Source organism: Hyperoodon ampullatus (assembly GCF_949752795.1).
Source record: "Hyperoodon ampullatus genome assembly, chromosome: 7".
NCBI classification, from domain to species: domain Eukaryota; kingdom Metazoa; phylum Chordata; class Mammalia; order Artiodactyla; family Ziphiidae; genus Hyperoodon; species Hyperoodon ampullatus.
Genome location: NC_136920.1, coordinates 61,727,762 through 61,750,430, shown reverse-complemented (window position 1 = coordinate 61,750,430; position 22,669 = coordinate 61,727,762). Strand labels below are relative to the sequence as shown.

The 22,669-nt window shown below is 39.2% G+C and overlaps 3 protein-coding genes across 3 annotated transcripts; all 3 read left to right on the top strand.

Moving 5' to 3' along the window:
- Window positions 1-4,788: 4,788 nt before the first annotated feature.
- LOC307055588 (hemoglobin subunit epsilon-4-like) lies at window positions 4,789-7,040 on the top strand (the record flags this gene model as incomplete). Its single annotated transcript, XM_079707806.1, is given in 5 exon segments — window positions 4,789-4,930; window positions 5,597-5,714; window positions 5,839-6,061; window positions 6,913-6,934; window positions 6,937-7,040. Coding segments are annotated over 5 exon segments (609 nt in total).
- Window positions 7,041-11,024: 3,984 nt separating this feature from the next.
- On the top strand, window positions 11,025-12,212 carry LOC307056518 (hemoglobin subunit beta-like; the record flags this gene model as incomplete). The annotated part of the gene is made up of 3 exons (XM_079709331.1): window positions 11,025-11,116; window positions 11,245-11,467; window positions 12,084-12,212. The coding sequence occupies 3 exons, from the start codon at window positions 11,025-11,027 to the stop codon at window positions 12,210-12,212; spliced, it is 444 nt and encodes a 147-aa protein (XP_079565457.1).
- A 6,419-nt stretch (window positions 12,213-18,631) lies between these two features.
- Window positions 18,632-19,943, top strand: LOC307056515 (hemoglobin subunit beta). Its single transcript, XM_079709328.1, has 3 exons — window positions 18,632-18,739; window positions 18,868-19,090; window positions 19,702-19,943. The coding sequence occupies exons 1-3, from the start codon at window positions 18,648-18,650 to the stop codon at window positions 19,828-19,830; spliced, it is 444 nt and encodes a 147-aa protein (XP_079565454.1). The 5' UTR covers window positions 18,632-18,647; the 3' UTR covers window positions 19,831-19,943.
- Window positions 19,944-22,669: the final 2,726 nt, after the last annotated feature.

The window sequence follows — 22,669 nt, the reverse complement described above, 5'->3', positions numbered from 1 at the left end:
AAAATTGCAGAGTCTAGACATGGATGCTAATTGAGAAGAACAGACATAATGACCTCCACCCAAGAAGAGCAGGGAGGTCTGCAAAAAGTGAAGGATGAACAAGGGGAGAGCAAGGAGGACATGTTTTCTGATTGGCTGGGGTGGATGAGGAGGAAGGAAGTGATGAGAGATGATTGAAAGCTCTCAGCCTGGATCTGTTGAGAAGAGGCCTGCAATGACTTGGGGACTTTCATGTAAGAATGGCATTAACTGAATCATTCTTGAGGGAGTTATTGCCAGGTTGGTCAGGGAATCATGACCTTCAGGCTTTGAGTCAAACTGTCCTATCAAAGGTTAAGATCTTCACACTTTACAAGTTAGAGTATCATTTCTTGGCAAATTTAACTCTATTAAGCATTTCATTGCTCCCACACATTGATCACAACATGTTCTGTGAGTTACCTTCTAATTTGGCCTTTTGTCTCCACAATGGGGATGAGAAACCAGTGATTACATTGTTGCATGTTGTCAACAGCACCGGTCTCTCTGGGTCCCATAGACTCTCATTTTTCCCCTAAACAGAGTAAACAGAGGCTCTTCATGGCACTAAACCATTTAACCCAGACAGTTAGTCAGTCAACAAATGAGAGAACAAGGTACATTTTTAATCAATCAGTTTCTTTCCATCTTTCTTGCCCCTCAACTATTATTCTGACTATGAATGTCAAGGGGTCAGGGATGGTGATGACGAAATGGTGAGCAGAAGATTCATTCTTTATCCCTTAGGGATATAAATTTAGATCTAGATTTAGCCAGTTCAAGACAGCTTAATGGAAAACAAATTCATAATTAACACACACACACATGCGTACACAAATGCATACAGTAGATGGTCAGAAAGGATGTCTAATTATTGTTGTTAGGCAATAAAAGGCACCTGAGTAAAACAATGTGATAAACAGAATATGCTTGGAATGTTCATTTAGCTAAGAGTCAGAGGGTTTACAGAGTATGTCGTTACCAGGATTAAAATCCCACCTTGGCTTCTTACTCTCTACCACTGAAGAAAAGTTCTAAGTTATTAGGTTTATGCTTTCTCTGCAACAATATTTTTTGCCATTCTCATTTTTACTATTTACATATGAGCCACACTAGCCCATTTTTCCTATCTCTAGCATACCAAAGGTTTGCTTCCTCAGAGATTTGGATTCACTATTCCATCTTTCAGAATCTCTATCCCAATACTTTCCCATGGCAGATTCCTTCTTTCCATCTGGCCCCATCTCAACTACTACCTCCTTAGAGAGACTATCCCTGATGTAATTGTGTCCCTCTCTCATTTATTCCAGATATTAATTTTCTTCATAGCAAATGATAATAAGGGGAATTATTTTGTTGATTGGTTTCCTTATTCATTTTCTGTATCTTCCACCCCCAAATTATAAATCTTAAGAGGAAGGTTTTCTTCTTCTTTGTCTATCTTAAATCCCCAGTACATAGAACAATTATGATCATAGTCATTCAACAAATAGTTACTGAATGAACATTTGAGAACCCATGGGAATAAATGTTTGACAAAACATTCTAGTTAATTTTATTTAATGTAAGAAACATAGTTTTTGGTCAGCTGTACTGAGATGAAATGTGTTTCTCAGAGCACAAGTCAAGGACCCTTGCCTGGCCTTTCCCCAGTATTGTCGATTATACTAATGGAGACCCATCCTTAAGACCTAAGAACTCACTGCTTTGGTTTAAATCTGAGCATCCTGCTAGCTCTATGACCTGAGATACATTACTAAATACATTAAACCCTCATTCACTGATCATGTTTATCAAAGACTATTTTATGAGAATTAAATAAATTAATAGATCTCACATCTTTAGTTCACTACTTGGAACATAAGCTCTCTTTATCTTTCTCTAAAAAAAGATAATTAACTTTCTGTATAATTTCTTTCCTTTAGTGGTAGCATTTATGTCCTCTATAAATTCTACCTATCTACATTATATACGTATATGTATTCATAAATATATGTGATCTTTTGTTCTGAATGATAATACTTTTTAAAAAATTTAGCTATAAGGATAGTTATCATTATTGAAACCAATTGACCTTTGGTGGAAATAAAAGGTTATTTTGTGAGAAAATGGCAAATTCAAAGCCTGAATTTGGGGAATCAGCATGACAGGTCTGCATGAGAGAGAACAGATGAGTCCTTTGAAAACAGAGGGGTGATATAATCAAATTTGGAAAGCAACCAAGGATAGCTGTGGGAGGTGAAACATTGGAAATATTGATGCTGAAAGGAAAGAAACTCCAGAGGACTGGACTAACACCAAGAGGTAACGTATTTGGGCCTAAATAGTGCTCTTAGAAGTCTAGAGGGACCTGTCTGGACTCTATTGGCTTTTAGAAGAGGCTTGTATAGTGATGAGGAAAGTGTCTATTGGAAAGTATAATTGTATGAAAGGAACTTTGCCTTTACTTGTTATTTTTCAATTTTTCCCCTCCTGGAGGCAGAAAAAAATAGTCAAGGAGAAATGTCTATGCAAGCATATGCTGGCTGTGTATAAGGGAGGAACCTACAGTTCACAAATATATTGCTAAGGCTATTCATACATTGGCTGGACATTTGTACAGAATTCCTTCTAGAGACCCATTTCAAACTTATGTCCTATAAGTCCAGAAGTGGGGCGAAGTGTCTCTGAGGGAGGGATACAGCTGGAACATGTGGGCTGGAGTAGAAAGCTAGGAGTTTTTATTTTTAAACCCACTAAATATGAAGTTGGTGGTGCTAAGAATATAGAAAGAGTGAAATCATGGTCAAGTACTAGTCTATCAAGGAGAACAAACTAGCTGTGTTTAGTGACTAGGCAAGGCCCCAGACTTTGCAAAAATTTGACATCGCTGGGTTCTAAGTGGAAGTTGAGAGGCCAGCCTGAAGCTCTCTGCTCACTGGGCACATCTGTTGTCTCTCTCCACTTCCACAGCTCCTGGGAGGCATGCTAGTGATCAGCTTGGCAAACCATTTTTACATGGAATTCACCCCCCGGGTGCAGGTTACCTGGAGGAAGATGGTGACTGGACTGGCGAACTCTCTGGCCCACATGTATCACTGAGGGCCCTGCCCAGTAGTGTAGCATCACCAAGAAATAGCTTTATTTTTAAAATAATAATAATAATAACAGTAGTAGTAGTATTAGTAGCAATGCTCTGCTAAGATTTATCCTGTAATTGTCTTCAGTTCTGCTTTTCGCATGTGCTTTTAAATATGTGAAAACCTTAGGGATTATATGTTGAGGGGTGTGTGTGTGTGTGTGTGTGTGTGAGCTCCCCATTAAATTTTTGTATGAAGTAGAGATTTTGACAAGAAAATAAAAAACAGAGCAATAAAGGGTTAAGCTTGGTATATACACTTGGAAGAAACATACACTTGTGAGTTTTTCCAGTTAAAGTTAAAGATATGGGAGAGTTCTGGTGAGAGGGGAAGTGTGTCATGAGACAAGAACTCCTCAGGACCAGATGATTAAGTGGGTCTGAGAGAAGACTTCTGTGAAGGAAAAGGATCTGGGTGGAGGTAGAACACCAAAGTGGAGATTCTTTAGAGGAAAATTAAGCCAGGTCTTAAGATGGCAAAGTCCAGGCAAGGATTGTCATTCCATTCTAATTATAAGAACACATTTTCTAAAAGCAGCTGGTTTGTCACAGACCTTGTGAGGATAGACTAGGGATGGGAGGGGTTGGACGTCAGAGCAAGGGATAACTCTTTTTAAAGTCAACTCCAAAGAACTGGTTGTGGGATTTACTAAAGAACTGTCTGCTTAAAGTGATGAAAGCTGCCTAGGAATGTTAAATTGATTGCTGTTATCAGGAGAGAAATGTATGCAGATTGGCTACAGCATTTATGAAGAGAGATCATTGTAAACTGCTCAGAAAGAGTGATTATCTAAAAAGGGTGAGAGAGAAACAGGAGTTAGAGGTAACTTCCAGAATTGTTGCCTGGTTTCCTGGAAAGATGGGTGGTTATTCCACGACATTCAGAGTTGCAGATGCCCCTGAGTCTGGGGGCTTGCAGGGTGCACATACTCTGCTGAAGATGGGGGTCAGGGCCACCAAACAGCAAGTGACTGGATCCACCCTGGCAGGCCAAACCCACACCTGAGTGTGACTGGGATTCCTAGCTGTAGTCATAGGTCCCTCTTCTTTATTTTATTTCATTGACCTCTTATCTTGAAGCAAATTCTTTTAGCATTAATTCAAACTCTTTTCTTCATATCTCTGTACCAAAGTGCTCACATTAACATAGCTTGGGATGGAGAGCTCACAGATAATCATGTCTGTCATGGTAAACCAGCTTCCAGAAGCTTAGTAATTCTTATCCACATTTTACATTTAAGTCTTTTCAAAGCTGAATAGATAAAAGCCTCTTGCTGTATCAAATAGACAGAAAGGATTTATTTTCTAGTAGTAGAAATTCATCTATAATATACTGAATATATTGGGTTGAACTCTTTAAATTTTAGAGTACCTCTGTAAATACACATGGAGATTATTTATTATTATATGTATATATATTTGTAAGATTGATCTCAGGGAGAAACAAACAAACCAGCTTTCTGGAGGTCAAAATGTAGGAAAACAAATGCTGAAATAAAGAAACAAAATGAATCATTCCCTCTCCCACTACAAGTGTGCCTTTTCTAGTCCTGTAAATGCTTATTTGGATGCATGAGACCAAAGTACCTTAGATCACAGTGGCAGTGGTGTGTGGAGTACTCTCAGTGAAGATTGCCTCTGCCTGATTAGATATGAAGAAACATTACACACAGCCAGAGAGTGTGGATTCAGCACACAAGAGACAACTCCATTATTCCATAGCCATTGCCAAAGAGAATTCTAATACTCTCTTCACTGAACACAGGAACACCTATTTCCCCAACAGCCAGTTGTGTATTCTCTGATACAAATGCATAGATACATGCATTGGCCAGAGACTCTTGTCCCTATAATCAGAGTGAAAAAAATTATTCAGGCAAGTACATATATTATTGGTAGAACTCAACAACAATGGGGTGATGCTCAATTTTTCTCTAAATTACACAGTTCTTACCTATCTTATTTCTAAACAGATTCTGGATTGAGGTCTTTTTTCTTGGTTACAAGAACTATAAAATTATGAGCTCCATATAAGCTTTAATAGCTTTGGTAACCAAGAAGAGCTGTGACTTCTTCTATACCCTGGCCGAAGAGCAGAATGATGTCTTGTAAACACTTGATACAATGCTCAACAGAGTTCTAATTGTTACTCTTCCTAAATCTATTTATGCCTTATGGTCAACTCAGGGTTGGTGGCAGGGAGCTTGAGATAGGAATTGCACGGTAGATGGTAGGAGAGAGGACAGCAGAATCCCCCTGATAGAGCCACCCAACACTATCAGAGACACAAATGTCCATCTAGCCGACCCTCCCTTGCCCAAGTCCCATCCCTGGTGGTGACAACCCACCTTTGAAAAATAGTCTCATTTTATTGGAAGAAGTAAGGGCCTGGGGACAAGAGATGAGGAATAAAAGGCCATGCAGAGAAGCAGCAGCACAGACTTGCTTCTGGCCCATTAGTGATCACCAGTAAGCTCCCAGACACCATCGTGCATTTTACTGCTGAGGAGAAGGATGTTGTTGCTAGCCTGTGGGCCAAGATGAATGTAGAGGTGGCTGGAGGTGAGAGCTTGGGAAGGTAAGCACTGGACACAGGTAGGACAGGGGGCAGAAAGGCAGAAATTTTTCCAGAAAGATGGATTGGTCAGGTTTCTTACATACTCTGACTTCCCATCTGCTCTGTGACTATGATCATCCCATAGGTTCCTGATTGTCTACCCATGGACCCAGAGGTTCTTTTACAGTTTTGCTAACTTATACTCTGAGTCTGCGATAGTGGGCAAACCTAAGGTCAAGGCCCATGGTAGGAAGGTGCTGACCTCCTTTGGAAATGCCATTAAACACATGGACGACCTCAAGGGCACCTTTGCACATTTAAGTGAGCTGCACTTTGACAAGCTGCATGTGGATTCTGAGAACTTCAGGGTGAGTTCTGGGCATGCTTGTGCTTTGTTCTTTCATCCAGGTATCTGTGCTGTGGTTACAGTAGGGAACACAGGTACTTAAGTCTTATCCTATAGAGGTATTTTTGGGAGGTAATATTTCAGGAAAAAGCTTGATTTTGGTAGTTAGGCTGTTCCTAAGGTCAAAGGTGAGACCAAGTAGAGTAATTAATTATGCTATGACCAGTGGAGGCCACTGGCCATCTGATATTTCTTAAAAATAAATGTCGTGAAGAACACTGGCCAAAAGTGAGCTAAATAGTTTGGCCTGGAGAATACAAATTGAGCCAGGAAGAAGAACACCTTGCTTTTGATAACTGAAATTTTCTATAAAAATCGATGAACACATTTCTGCATGGTTCTTGAGCTTTGAACCAGGAGTAAGCAGAGCAAAGTAAGAGCGACTTTTTCATGGTTTGCCCCTCCTCCTCTCAACTCCAGCAATGATGAAATGCTCTTGTATACAAAGCACTGGATTCTTTGTCAAATGGGTGTCCAAACAATTTGAATGTATGCAATATCTGAAGACTTGGACTACGCGTATCAAGCCCAGCACTATAATCCTACTTTTAAAAAAGGAGAGAAGCAATCCATAGCAATGCTCTGGGGTCGGAAGTTGGCAGGGAAAATGAGAGAAGGATAGAACACAATGGGGGTTCAGGGCTGGGAGTCACTGAAGCCAATGTCAAGCATATAATGATGCACTTTTGTGGGAGCATGACAATGAAAGTTGCTCAACCTCTTAGCAAGAAGGAAATGGATGTTATATCTATTTGCTGTAAGGGCAGCTTGAGACCTTCTGTTCATTATGCACTATCTTCTTTTTATCCCCAGCTTCTAGGCAACGTGATATTGATAGTCTTGCAACCCACTTCAGCGAGGAATTTAACCGAAAGACGCAGGCTGCCTGGCAGAAGCTGACAGAAGCTGTGGCTAATGCTCTGGCCAACAAGTACCAGTAGTTGCCTGGCCAACTATGTTGGTGCCTACCTGAGGGCCCTGGGTCTCAACAGTCCATCTCCTGACGGTGGAGGGAGAGAGCCCTGCCTCCAGACTTAACTCCTATATAATACAAATAAAATAAAAGTCATGCTCTATAAGGAATATCCTTGTATTTTCTCTCTGTCTTTATCTTTTATAAGTTGATTCAGCTAAAAGAAAGCACTCCTATTGGAATGAGAATATTGGAGATTGAGAGCTTGGGGATGATAGAGAAGGGACTCTTATAAGATTCTACAGGATAAGAGTGGCTTCAATGGGTAATTACTCCTAGGAAGGGAAACTAGACTCTTGAGTTGGACAAGGTCTTTAGAAAAAGGAAGGAAATGGAGTTACTCTTGAGAGATGCAAAATGATTATTGATAGTGAGTTGTTAGGACACAAAGTAGAGGACCTGTATAGGCTGTTATTTGTATAAACTCAGGATAGAGTTCTTTTTGGACTATAGCTCAGTTCTATTTAATATAAGAAACATATTTTTAGCAGCTATAATACAGTGAAGATGGTACTTTTTAGAGACCCAGTTAAGGACTCTGCTCTCAACTTTTTCCTAGCATCTTCAATGGTACTAATGAAGGCAACATCCCTAAAGCATATGAACTGACAGCTTTGGTTTGAATCTATCATCACCTGGTAGCTCTGTGACCTGAAACACATTTCTAATTCTATTGGTAGAGATAAAGACCATTTATTAGGGAAAATGACAAATTCAAGAATCAGCATGCCAGGTCTAATTGACAGAGGAGAAACTGGCCCATTAAAAACAGTGGGGTGGTATAAAATTAGAGAATCTGCTAGAGAGACCAGAAAAAGAAGTAAAAGAAGCTATTGTTGCAAACAAAATTACCAGTGAGGTTTCTTGCACACCAGAGTGACATAATGAAAGGGTATTTTAGGGAAATTGATCCATATGTGGGCATAGATTTGACAAGGCAGAATCTACCCTGAATCTGGGCATAGGAATTTGCTGTGAGTAAAATGAAGTGATAGGTAAAAGATTAAACTTGACAGGAGCGGTGGAACTAAGAAAAAAATCAAATAAAGGACCACTGTGGCAAAGATGCTGCAGGACTTGAAACATAGCGAAATAGAGAGTGGAGAAGTCATGGGTGATAACCAGGTTCCCTGTCTAGTGAATGCAAAGAGGAAATCTATTGACAGAAGAAGAAAAAACCTAGATGTCTCTTACTTAGAGCTGGCAATGGGCATAGCCACCTTTGTAAAAATCACTTCAAATTTCTGTACTGAAGTCCCTGGCATAAAGTGAAAAGCCAGGGCTTTGGGATTAACAGACAATGTCAAATTATTGCCCCATTGGCTTGAAACATTTAGTTAACATTTTTCAGAATTAATTTCCTTGTTTGTAAATGGGATAATTACCCCTACCCCACAAATACATTCCAAGGTTTCAAGGAGATATTTGTAAAGTGCATTGTCTGGGGCTTCCCTGGTGGCGCAGTGGTTGAGAGTCTGCCTGCCGATGCAGAGGACACGGGTTCGTGCCCCGGTCTGGGAAGATCCCACATGCCGTGGAGCGGCTGGGCCTGTGAGCTATGGCCGCTGAGCCTGTGCATCCAGAGCCTGTGCTCCGCAACGGGAGAGGCCACAGCAGTGAGAGGCCCACGTACCACAAAAAAAAAAAAAAAAAAAGTGCATTGTCTGTCATTTTTGAAAAGGTAGTGGTAGTGGTTTATATGATGCATTATGATCTATTCCTCTGTGCCCTGTTTTTTTTTTTTTTTTTGCGATACACGGGCCTCTCACTGTTGTGGCCTCTCCCATTTAGGAACAGAGGCTCCAGACGCGCAGGCTCAGTGGCCATGGCTCACAGGCCCAGCCGCTCCGCGGCATGTGGGATCTTCCCGGACCGGGGCATGAACCCGTGTCCCCTGCATCAGCAGGCGGACTCTCAACCACTGCGCCACCAGGGAAGCCCTGTGCCCTATTTCATTGTATATTCTTGAACTGATTGCATTATTTCTGAGCTTCAGAACTAGATATCTAACTATTTGCTTAATATCCCATTTTGGATTGCTCAAAAATACAAAAAATACAGTATGTCCAAGACTGAACTCCTGATCTTTTCTTAATTTACTCCTGCTAACTGATGCTTCTTTTTGTGTTCCCCTTCTTAATGACTATCACATCATCAATTGCTCAAGCCTGAAAATAGAGATGTTTTTACTTCCCTCCCTAATACAATATCATCCTATTTGTCTCTCATTTATTTTACCCCCATGTCCACTGAAGCCAAAATAATACAAATCAAATCATGCTACTCCAGTCCTTGAATTTTTCAAGTTTTATTTGACTTTCAGGTTAAAGAAAAAGAAACTGTAACATAGTGTAAAGATCGTTCATAGCAACTTCCTATAATATTACATTCCCCCCTTGTCATCTGAACTACAGTCACACTGTCCATCTTTCTATATATAAATCATATAATTTGAATTATTATCCCTGGTAATTTTTAATCAACATTATGTTGTGCAATTAATCTGTATTACAGCATGTGATACAGATTCTTTTCATTGTTGTATAATATTTCATTCTCTTACCATATCATAATTTATCTATTCCACTAAGTGAGGAACAATTAAGTTGCTACTGAATTGAGATTCTGAGGCATATTGATGTTATAAGCATTCCATGTATACATGTCTTTGGATGCACACAAGCAAGCATTTCTGTATATATAAAAGTATAATTGCCAGGTCATAGGTGCTGCACATATTCTGCTTCAGTAGACACCACCAAATATTTTCAAAAGCAATTATACTGTTTTGCACTATCGTTAGCAAAGTATAAAAACTTTCCTTTATCTACAGCCTTGCGAAATTTTGGAATTGTCAATCTCTCCTCTCCTTTATATTCTTTTCCCTCCTCTTTCCCTTTCATTCCATTATTTTCCCTTCTCTTACTCCTTCCATTCCCTCGCTTCTTCCCTCCTTCCTTTTTGCCTCCCTCCTTCCTCCCTTCCTTCCTTCCTTCCTTGTTTCCAGCTATGCTGGTGGGTATATATTTGTATATCATTGTAGTATTATTTTGAATTGAGAAAAGAGTGAAATTCGCTTTGAATCTTCGTTCCTGGGTCCAGCTCCACTTTTTTCTTGAGGACCCAGCGGTGGAAATTTCTTCACTTGGCATTTTCCCAGAAACGCTGTCAGACTTTAACAAGCTGAATAAGATAAATCTTGTTTGCAATTCCTTTGCATTCTCTCTTTAGTCACATCATACATGTAAGTACTTATGCAATAGGTATCAGATATTTTTCTTTATTTCTCATTAAATTGTTCCCATTATAATCCATGCTCCCCAAACCTATTTCAGTAGGTGGTAGAGAGACAATATTTATTATTTTTCTTTCACTTAATGGACATTTATTTCAATGAAGGGATGGGAAAGGAAAGAATTTTGTGACCCAAAGTATTATACAAAGGAGAAAGAAAGTTAAATCTATAGCAAAATATTTATCCACTCCAACAACTTAGAAACATATCTAGAAACAAAGTGAAGCTCCATATAGAGTCAACTTAATAAAATTTTTACTTTCTAGGTTTTATTTTTCTTATGTATGAATTGAAAGAGTTGGATGGGTTAAACTGTAAGATACATTCCACAATGTTGACTAAAACATTTATGCATAGAGACTGGCAGTATATTTGTAGAAGCTACTGATGAAGGAAATGAAGCTGGGAGGTAAGTACAGGGAGAGCAGGGTTTCTGAGTCCCGACACGCTAGACCAGACAATCACAGATGAAGGGAACTGAGGAACAAGAGTGCATCTCACATTCCCCCAAACCAATGAACTTGTGTTGTGCCCTGGGCCAACCTGCTCTCAGAAGGAGGGAGGGCAGGAAGCTGGGTGGGGCTTACAAGGAAGAGCAGGGCTAGGGGCTGCTTACACTATCTTCTGACACAACTAACAAATACACAAACAGACACCATGGTGCATCTGACTGGTGAGGAGAAGGCTGGGGTCACTGCCCTATGGGCCAAGGTGAACGTGGAGGAAGTTGGTGGTGAGGCCCTGGGCAGGTAGGTATCCAGCTGACAGGCACGCTTAAGGAGAGTGAATGGCAGCTGGGCACGTGGAGACAGAGCAATCCCCTGAGATCCTGACAGGTGCTGACTCCCTCTGTCCTTTGGCTGTTTTCACCCCTTAGGCTGCTGGTTGTCTACCCCTGGACTCAGAGGTTCTTTGAGGCCTTTGGGGACCTGTCCACTGCTGATGCTGTTATGAAAAACCCTAATGTGAAGAAACATGGCAAGAAGGTGCTAGGCTCCTTTAGTGACGGCCTGAAGCATCTCGACGACCTCAAGGGAACGTTTGCTGCGCTCAGTGAACTGCATTGTGACAAGCTGCACGTGGATCCTGAGAACTTCAGGGTGAGTCTATTGGACCCTCATTGTTCTCCATCTTCTTCTTTTTTGTGGTCAAGCTCGTGTCATGGGGAGAGGGCTCAATGGCAGGATGCAGTATAGAATGGAAGAGAGGTATTCTGCTTACGGCACTATGGACTCCCCGGGACCATTTTTTTATTTTAGTTTATTTTACCCTGTTTGCTCACAACCATCACCTCCTCTTATTCATTCTTGGTCTCCTCTGTTTGTTCTCTGCAATGCTTTCTCCTTTTTTAATCACACTTTATTTTCACTGTCTAACTTTAAAAAAAGACTTTCCTTTTTATCCACTTTAAAAAATGTTAATCTAATATTTTCCTCTTATCTCTTCCTTTTGAAGGAAGGAGGATAAAATGTTGTATTGCTTCTTGAAATGGTTCTAAAGAATAAAAATGAAAACGTTCTGGATTAAGGCAGAAAGAGAGAAACATTTCTAAATATAAATTCAGGCTGATATGGATGGATTCACATAAGTAGTAACACCGACACTTCAGCTACCTTTCTGCTTATACCCTAGGGACACAGTTTGGGGTGAGACTTAAATACTCTAAGCTGGGTCCCTCTACTAACCATGCTCTTGCTTTTTATCTCTTCCACATAGCTCCTAGGCAACGTGCTGGTGGTTGTGCTGGCTCGTCACTTTGGCAAGGAATTCACCCCGGAGCTTCAGGCTGCCTATCAGAAGGTGGTGGACAGTGTGGCTAATGCCTTGGCCCACAAGTACCATTGAGATCCTGGCCTACTTCTTGGTGACCATTGGAAGAACATATTGCCCTAGATTCTATTTTCTGAACATGGGGAAATAATGTCTATCCTCAAGGGTATGGCTTCTGCCTAATAAAGAACTTTCAGCACAATTTCCTGATTCCTTTAACTCATTTTTTTCCCTAAGGATATGGGAAAGTCCCTGAAGGTCTACAGATAGGGTGCCTTTGTGTCTCATACAAAGAGGTTAAAGGAAATGAGAAAATGCAGGGGGCCATACACAGTCAATAATGGATGAAACTTTTATCTTAAGGCGGAAAAACTGTCAAGAAGATTTGAAATATAGAGAGGATACCGGCATTACAGGGGCTCTATGGGAGACCTCAAACCTAAGACAGAAACTTCAGGTTAATGTTCTGATCCATTTCCAGTAATTACTCAAAAAATAATGTGCTCAAGCAGAGACATAATGATTGCTCAAAGTACTGTTGTGTCTCCTTTTCTCCTACTTCTCTTGCTTGCATGCTGTAGGCAGCAATGCTATACTACATCAGATGTTCCTGTTCTAAGGCATAACCTCCCTCTCTCACTTGCCCCAAAAGACCCCAAAATTAACCCTACTCTCCCTTTTGAGTTAAAGTTCATAGCTCACATATCACCTGCTTATATATCTTTTGACCCTGGTCTCAATGAACTTTCCAGTATTACCTAAGGAAATCCTTCCAAACCCTGCCCCTACCTTTACCCACTTTTCACTTTTCTTCCTATCAAGCACACTCACCCTCCATGCTGTATAAGCATTCCTGCATATTTTGTACTATCCTACGCGACTACTGTGCCTTTTATAGTAGGTCCTCCATAGACAGTAAATGTATACTTATTAAATGAAATAATCAATGAATGAGTAATTATTTCTTGTCTTAGAACTCCTGGGAATAGAGGACAATCCAAACAATAGACCATTGCTTAGAGTTTCTTTGTGTTAATGCACAAAGAAAGTAAACCACTGAGGAAGCATATAGGAAAATAAACCGCTCATCAGATAGTTGCTGTGTCATCATAGGTAATAAAGTATCTATGAGCATTATTTTTGTCAAATGTAACATTAGAAGGATTTTGAGAACCTTCTAACTTATATGCATTTCTTTAAATCTATATCATGTTCCTGATGATTAATTTTAGACTTACTTGACTACCTGAAACTGAACATGTTGCTTCCATCTATAAAAAGTGCTTTTTTAATACTTCTGTTTCACTACCAGGTTATAGACAATGCATTACAGTTTACTGTTTCACCAGTATATTTTGAATTAACTGAAGGCAGAAGATTTTTTAAGTATTTATTTGTTTCTTCTCAGGTCATTGCACACAGTAGGCACTGAGAATGCTTTTCATCCCAACAGTATGTTTAAGAACCACCTGGTTACATCCCAGAAGCAGAGGAGCCTCAGGAGGATTTTAGAAAGTTTCCTTTCACACTCCTGAGCACAGAAAAGTCATCATAAGAATCAGACATTAGGAGACAAAGAGATTTCCAAAGGATTAGAAAGAGGGTAAGAGAGGCTGTGCGTTTCACAATCTGGAAATGAGGAAACAAAGTACCATTCTTCCCTCTAAATGGTCATAAAATATATATATATATATATATATATATAAAGACTTACTACACTCTCTTTTGTTCCTTCACCTCTGAAACTGGCCAATGAATCGAGAAAAGAAGTTGGACCTGAAATCTCCAATACTGGATAATTCAAGAGAACATCACTGGGATAAGACTTGGATCAATTTCAAACGATTACTATATACTAGGTGTTGGTGTCTCCACATCGGGAGTGAGGAAGTCAAGGGATGGAAGGAGACTCTGGCAGCTTTTTATATGCTTTCATTCCTTGTTAAAGTGGAGCTTCTGTAAAAGTCTAAGAGTAAAATTAATTCATTAATATTTGATTTCAATTTTATGTGATAATTTACCCAACGGTTATTTCTATTTCCTGCTACCATGTTGCTTTATAGACTATGTTCAGTATGTGTTCATGATGATGGGGTATGTGTGTGGAAGAAAGAGAGTGGAAAGTGAAAGGAGGCAACGAGAGAGAGCCAGAGCCAGAGAGTCAGAGAGAGAGGGAAAGGGAGGGGAGAAGGAAGGCTGTGAGAGAGAAGGGGAAGTACCTAATACTCTGCATTACGTTCCATAACCATTTTAAAATAATTTAATGTCAAGGGAATTCAGCATAACTTTCTAGATTATCCATCTCTTGAGCCTCAGAGAAAGGCCCTGAAGGTTTGGATTTAGGATTTAATGCCTTACATATTTGTAAACTGTTTCCAGACTGAAGCCACGATTCTGCCTCTAAAGATGAACAGTTCCAAATTTAACTTGGGAGAGACTGTCCCTTTGCTCTAGATATGTCAGTACCATAGCACACTTATGAGGTAAGCAAAGCTAATTCTGAATGAAAATCTGAGCCCAATAGAGGAAATATTATTAAGGAAGTTACTAACTGAGACATTAACTCTTCTGTAATAATTAGAATATAATTCCTTTATCAAAGTTACGGTTATACTGAATTTATTGTTTTATAGACAGAAATATGACTTTTTTTCTTTTTAAATGAGTTAATCCATACTGTTCTTAAACTATTCTGTGTGTATGACCTCTGTTTCTATGAGTTCTGCTCTTCATGGAGCATTTTTCTTTTATTTAATTGTATTTATTTAATTTAGTTTTAATTTATTTTGTTATAATTTATTTTACTTTATTATTTTTGCAAGAATGCCAAAACTGTGGTAACTAAGATATTGTGTATCTAGGAGAGGAGTAAATAATAACTGCTTTACCCAGAGAAATATAGATTAGATTGCTGAAATGGTCTACTTGGGGAATTAAAATTGAACACTAGAGCATGTACAAAAGAGTTCTAAATGAAAAGTAATTTTTGAAACAGATGATAAAACCATGCATCTCTGGATAAATGTCATGATTCTCTTGAAGAAAGTTAATAATTACCCTCTTAATTATATTCAGACTAGGCCTATCTGGTATAGAACATTTGGAAAGAGTTAAACTTGACCGACTAGAGTAAAGGAAAAAGCAAAAAAAAAACTCTCTTTAAGGGACTTGTAACGTGTGTGTGGGAGGGCGGGGGGGCATGCACGTGTGTGTTTAGTGCTCACTGCGGCTGGAATCAAAGTAGAGCAGACATGCTGTGGATCCCTTCACAGACTACAAATTAGCTCACAATGATGAAGGTGTCAGTGGGCCTGAGAAGTGTTCCAGAACCTTTGAGTGCTGACCTGGATTTGAGCTTGAGGCTCTGAACATACACCATTTATCACACAATGCACTCTTCCTTATATTTGCCTGGTATGTCTGAGCTTTTGATGCCTTATTACAACTTGAAGCCTTGTCCCTGCAGGGTTATGATAATAGAAGGAGAAGCCTGTTTAACTCTTTAATCATACCAAGTAGCAACAGTGAAACAAAGCAGCAACTCTTGCCCTGAGACTTGGATGGTGCTGGCTGCCACAGTTGTCCACACAAAAGAGTGGCTCATAGTCCATCCATGGCAGAGGAAGGCATAAGAAAGAAGACACAACTCCAATAAAGATGTTAGAAAAAAAAAAAGAAAGAAGACACAATTGAAGAATTTAGGTGTGTATGTATACAACAAAATATTACCCAGCCATAAGAACAACATGGATTGACCTGGAGGGTATTATGTTTGGTTAAATAAGTCAGACAGAGAGAGGCAAATACTGCATGTTGTCACTTTTATGTGGAATCTGAAAAACAAAACAAACAAATTCATATAAATAAAGAAAAAGAGACTCACAGATATAGAGAGCAAACTATTGGTTAGCAGTGGGAAGAGATGAGAGGGGAGGGTCAGGATAGGGGTAGGGAATTAAGAGGTACAAACTACCATGTATAAAATAGATAAGCAACAAGGATATATTATATAGCACTGGAATTATAGCCATTATCTTGTAATAGCTTTTAATGGAGTATAATCTATAAAAGTACTAAATAAATTACTATGCTGTACACCTGAAACTAATATAATAGTGTAGATCAACTATACTTCAATTAAAATTAATTAATTAAATTAAAATTAAAATCAAAAGAATTTAGGGAAACCACCTCTGAAAACAGGAAATGGTAGGGGAAGTCTTTAAGTAGGTGCTATTTCTGTCAGTCAAGATGGCTAAATTGTAGCCTTGACAATTTGGCTCTTTACGGGATAATATAGACATATTCTATACTATTATTTAGTAAGTTCCATGAGTTTCCCATGACACAGGTTTCCTGAAAAGATATGTCCAAACTTCCCCAGAAGTGGTCCTTTCACGTACATATGCCTGACCTCTGATATCAGGAGTCTGAAATAGGGTCTTGAAAAGAGTACAAATGTAAAACAATGATAAAGCTAATAGAGGTTTCAATTGAATGAAATGAAACTCAAAACCTAAAGGTCAAACCAAATGTGAGGTTGGTTTTTTTGGTTGTTTTTGTTTTTAACATTTAAAACATTTGAAAGATGTCTTTCCCCTGAAGTCAACATGTAAAATTTTTTTCCCAAGGATAGAAAAATAGTAAGATCCTCTTTGCTTCAGTGTTTTAGAAAAGAATGAATATAAACTGAAAATGATTAAATTCTATCATTTTTACCCCTATAATCTTTTTTGGGCATATAATTCTGCCCTAACCTCCAGATAGCAAAACAAGAACCAAGATTTTCTTACATGTCTGAGAATAGTCAGAGTGAATTTGTTCACAAGTGCTTGATGGGGCTTAAGACAGATAAAGGGTTGAGGAATCTTTATCTAGCAATGATGGAGAAAATATTTTGGAAAATGGAGCAATGAAAGTGGGAATTTTATGTATTTCTTTGGAACAATGAGAAATAGAGACGTCCTTTTCTCCTAGTTCACCTAAGAATTATTTTAGTTGGAGTTTCAGAGCCTTAGAGCTGAAAGGATGAGAGATTTTTGTTAAACATGTGTTGCCAATGATGACAAAGCAGAGAGAAAGGTGATTCTAGACATCAAGGTGCCCGAATCAGGAGATCCTAAAGTAGGAGAAACATGGTGAGTAAAAATTGTCTGGCCCTTTCCTTACGGAAAGGAAATGAGAATTCAGGAAGCAGGCAAGATGCAGAAGGTAGAGATGAGGAAAAGTAGAGAACATAACTAATAGGGGCACTTGAGATCTTATGCTGAGCTCAGAAATGCTTGCTGCTTTTGCTTTTTTCATTGAATTTTTTAATAGTAAGAAGCAGAACTCTATACTTATAGAGAAGGTTTTCCTGCCTAAGAAGTTAACAGGATTTACTACATGGAGAAAAAAGAGGGAGAAGGAATATTGGAAAAGCTGTACATATAGAGGAATGAATTTTAGTAAAAGAAGGAGCAAACAAACAAAATTATAGAGAGAAAATAGAATTATGGGTGATGAATTTAAATAAGAGAAATTGTTATAAACACAGCATTCTTAGTGGCCTAGGGGAGGAAAAGAAATAATCTGAACCCAGGTTAGAATGCATTTCCACATTTTTACCCCTCCTTTTAAATCATGGAGAAGCTTCTCTGTTCTCCCAGACCCTTTCCCAGGTCAGTCCAGGAAGAAACAAGTTATATGCCTCTGTTTAGTCTTTGAAAACATTGCTTCCCTCATGGTAACTAAAACCTTGGAGATGTGATCAATTTTTTACTTATTTGTGTTTCTTACTACACTGAGAGATCTCTGTTTTCATCTATGGATTCCCAAACCCTAATAGAGGAACTATCTCACAGGACCTCTCAATTCATATTTCTATTTTTCTATCATTATTTATTTGGTCATAAATTAAGAAATAAATGAATGAGTAGATGAATGAATGAATGAATATTTGTTTTCTTACCAGAAGGATTTAATCCCAATCAAGAGAAGAAATGAGATACATACTTAGAACTAGGGCAGAGGTTTTATCCATGCTGTCCTTGTAATAATTTTGCATATTCTGAAGGCACAGGATATGATCCACCCATAGAGTCTTAAGTGGAATCACAGTGGGTAAATCCCTTCCACATTCTGGACCTCAGATTCTTCAGTTGTGTACTAAGAAAATAGAGGAGGCAGTCTCTAAGAGATTACTACACTGTGATTCTAAAAATTGTACAAGTAAATTTGCCAAGGATGATGATATTAGTAGCAATTTGTATTGCTGGAATGAGTGGGACCTGGAGATACCCAGAGAGAGGGCTGAAGGCCTGGAGTCAGTGTAGGAATGCTAAGGAGATGTATGGTTGTCATCATTCAAGCCTCACCCTGTGCAACCACACCCCAGCATGGGCCAATCTGGTCACAGAAGCAGGGATGGCAGGAGGCAGGGCTGGGCATAAAAGGAAGAGCAAGGCCAGAGGCTGCTTGCACTTGCTTCTGACACAACCGTGTTCACTAGCAACTACACGAACAGACACCATGGTGCATCTGACTGGTGAGGAGAAGGCTGCCGTCGCTGCCCTATGGGCCAAGGTGAACGTGGAGGAAGTTGGTGGTGAGGCCCTGGGCAGGTAGGTATCCAGCTGACAGGCACGCTTAAGGAGAGTGAATGGCAGCTGGGCACGTGGAGACAGAGCAATCCCCTGAGATCCTGACAGGTGCTGACTCCCTCTGTCCTTTGGCTGTTTTCACCCCTTAGGCTGCTGGTTGTCTACCCCTGGACTCAGAGGTTCTTTGAGGCCTTTGGGGACCTGTCCACTGCTGATGCTGTTATGAAAAACCCTAATGTGAAGAAACATGGCAAGAAGGTGCTAGGCTCCTTTAGTGACGGCCTGAAGCATCTCGACGACCTCAAGGGAACGTTTGCTGCGCTCAGTGAACTGCACTGTGACAAGCTGCACGTGGATCCTGAGAACTTCAAGGTGAGTCTATGGGACCCTCAATGGTCTCCTTCTTCTTTTTTGTGGTCAAGCTCGTGTCATGGGGAGAGGGCTCAATGGCAGGATGCAGTTTAGATGGAAGAGAGGTATTCTGCTTACGGCACTATGGACTCCCCGGGACCCTTTTTTTATTTTAGTTTATTTTACCCTGTTTGCTCACAACCATCACCTCCCCTTTTTCATTCTTGTTCTCCTCTGTTTTGTTCTCTGCAATGCCTTCTCCTTTTAAAATCACACTTTATTTAGAGTGCCTAATATTTAAAAAAAGACTTTCTTTTTTTATCCACGTAAAAAATGCTATCTAATAATATCCTCTTATCTCTTCCTTTAGAAGGAGGGAGGATAAAATGTTGTATTGCTTCTTGAAATGGTTCTAAAGAATAAAAATGAAAACACGTTCTGGATTAAGGCAGAAAGAGAGAAACATTTCTAAATATAAATTCAGGCTGATATGGATGGATTCACATAAGTAGTAACACTGACACTTCAGCTACCTTTCTGCTTATACCCTAAGGACACAGTTTGGGATGAGACTTAAATACTCCAAGCTGGGTCCTTCTACTAACCATGCTCTTTTTATCTCTTCCACACAGCTCCTAGGCAACGTGCTGGTGGTTGTGCTGGCTCGTCATTTTGGCAAGGAATTCACCCCGGAGCTTCAGGCTGCCTATCAGAAGGTGGTGGCTGGTGTGGCTAATGCCTTGGCCCACAAGTACCATTGAGATCCTGGCCTATTTCTTGGTGACCATTGGAAGACCATATTTCCCTAGATTCTATTTTCTGAACATGGGGAAATAATGTTTACCCTCAAGGGTATGGCTTCTGCCTAATAAAGAACTTTCAGCACAATTTCCTGATTCCTTTTACTCATTTTTTTTCCCTAAGAATATGGGAAAGTCCCTGAAGGTCTACAGATAGGGTGCCTTTGTGTCTCATACAAAGAAGTCAAGGGAAATGAGAAAAGGAAGGGGGCCATACACAGTCAATAATGGATGAAACTTTTTTCTTAAGGAGTAAAAAGTGTCAGGAAGATTTGAAATATAGAGAGGATACTGGCATTACAGGGGCTCTATGGGAGACCTCAAACCTAAGACAGAAACTTCAGGTTAATGTTCTGATCCATTTCCAGTAATTACTCAAAAAATAATGTGCTCAAGCAGAGACATAATGATTGCTCAAAGTACTGTTGTGTCTCCTTTTCTCCTACTTCTCTTGCTTGCATGCTGTAGGCAGCAATGCTATATTACATCAGATATTCCTGTTCTAAGGCATAACCTCCCTCTCTCACTTGCCCCAAAAGACCCCAAAATTAACCCTACCCTCCCTTTTGAGGTAAAGTTCAGTGTTCACATACCACCTGCTCATATATTTTTTGACCCTGGTCTCAATGAACTTTCCAGTATTGCCTAAGGAAATCTTTCCATACCACCACCCCCACCTTCATCCACTTTTCATTTTTCTTCCTATCAAGCACACTCACCCTCCATGCTGTATAAGCATTCCTGCATATTTTGTACTATCCTACGTGACTACTGTGCCTTTTATAGTAGGTCCTCCATAGACAGTAAATGTATACTTATTAAATGAAATAATCAATGAATGAATAATTATTTCTTGTCTTAGAACTCCTGGGAATAGAGGACAATCCAAACAATAGACCATTGCTTAGAGTTTCTTTGTGTTAATGCACAAAGAAAGTAAACCACTGAGGAAGCATATAGGAAAATAAACTGCTCATCAGACAGTTGCTCTGTCATCATAGGTAATAAAGTATCTATGAACATTATTTTTGTCAAATGTAACATTAGAAGGATTTCGAGAACCTTCTAACTTATATGCATTTCTTTAAATCTATATCATGTTCCTGTTGATTAATTTTAGACTTACTTGACTACCTGAAACTGAACATGTTGCTTCCATCTATAAAAAGTGCTTTTTTAATACTTCTGTTTCACTACCAGGTTATAGACAATGCATTACAGTTTACTGTTTCACCAGTATATTTTGAATTAACTGAAGGCAGAAGATTTTTTAAGTATTTATTTGTTTCTTCTCAGGTCATTGCACACAGTAGGCACTGAGAACGCTTTTCATCCCAACAGTATGTTTAAGAACCACCTGGTTACATCCCAGAAGCAGAGGAGCCTCAGGAGGATTTTAGGAAGTTTCCTTTCACACTCCTGAGCACAGAAAAGTCATCATAAGAATCAGACATTAGGAGACAAAGAGATTTCCAAAGGATTAGAAAGAGGGTAAGAGAGGCTGTGCGTTTCACAATCTGGAAATGAGGAAACAAAGTACCATTCTTCCCTCTAAATGGTCATAAAAAATATATATATATATAAAGACTTACTACACTCTCTTTTGTTCCTTCACCTCTGAAACTGGCCAATGATTCTAGACAAGAAGTTGGGCCTGAAAATCTCCAATACTGGAGAATTCAGGAGAACATCACTGGGACAAGACTTGGATCAATTTCAAACGATTACTATATACTAGGTGTTGGTGTCTCCACATCGGGAGTGAGGAAGTCAAGGGATAGAAGGAGTCTCTGGCAGCTTTTTATATGCTTTCATTCCTTGTTAAAGTGGAGCTTCTGTAAAAGTCTAGGAGTAAAATTAATTCCTTAGCATTTGATTTCAATTTTATGTGATAATTTACCCAACGGTTATTTCTATTTCCTGCTACCGTGTTGCTTCATAGACTATGTTCAGTATGTGTTCATGAAGATGGGGTATGTGTGTGGAAGAAAGAGAGATGGAAAACGAGAGGAGGCTATGAGAGAGAGCCAGAGCCAGAGTCAGAGAGAGAGGGAAAGGGAGGGGAGAAGGAAGGCTGTGAGAGAGAAGGGGAAGTACCTAATACTCTGCATTACGTTCCATAACCATTTTAAAATAAACTAATTTAATGTCAAGGGAATTCAGCGTAATACTCTAGATTTTCCATTTCTTGAGCCTCAGAGAAGGGCCCTGAAGGTTTGGATTTAGGATTTAATGCCTTACATATTTGTAAACTGTTTCCAGACTGAAGCCACGATTCTGCCTCTAAAGATGAACAGTTCCAAATTTAACTTGGGAGAGACTGTCCCTTTGCTCTTGAAATGTCAGTACCAAGACCCACTTATGAGGTAAGCAAAGCTAATTCTGAATGAAAATCTGGGCCCAATAGAGGAAATATTAATAAGGAAGTTACTAACTGAGACATTAACTGTTCTGTAGTTATTAGAATATAATTCCTTTATGAAAGTTATGGTTATACGGAATTTATTGTTTTATAGACAGAAATATGACTTTTTTTCTTTTTAAATGAGTTAATCCATACTGTTCTTAAACTATTCTGTGTGTATGACCTCTGTTTCTATGAGTTCTGCTCTTCATGGAGCATTTTCATTTTATTTAATCGTATTTATTTAATTTAGTTTCAATTTATGTTGTTATATTTTATTTTACTTTATTATTTTTTCAAGAATGCCAAAACTGTGGTAAGTAAGATATTGTGTATCTTGGAGAGGAGTAAATAATAACTGCTTTACCCAGAATCATATAGATTAGATTGCTGAAA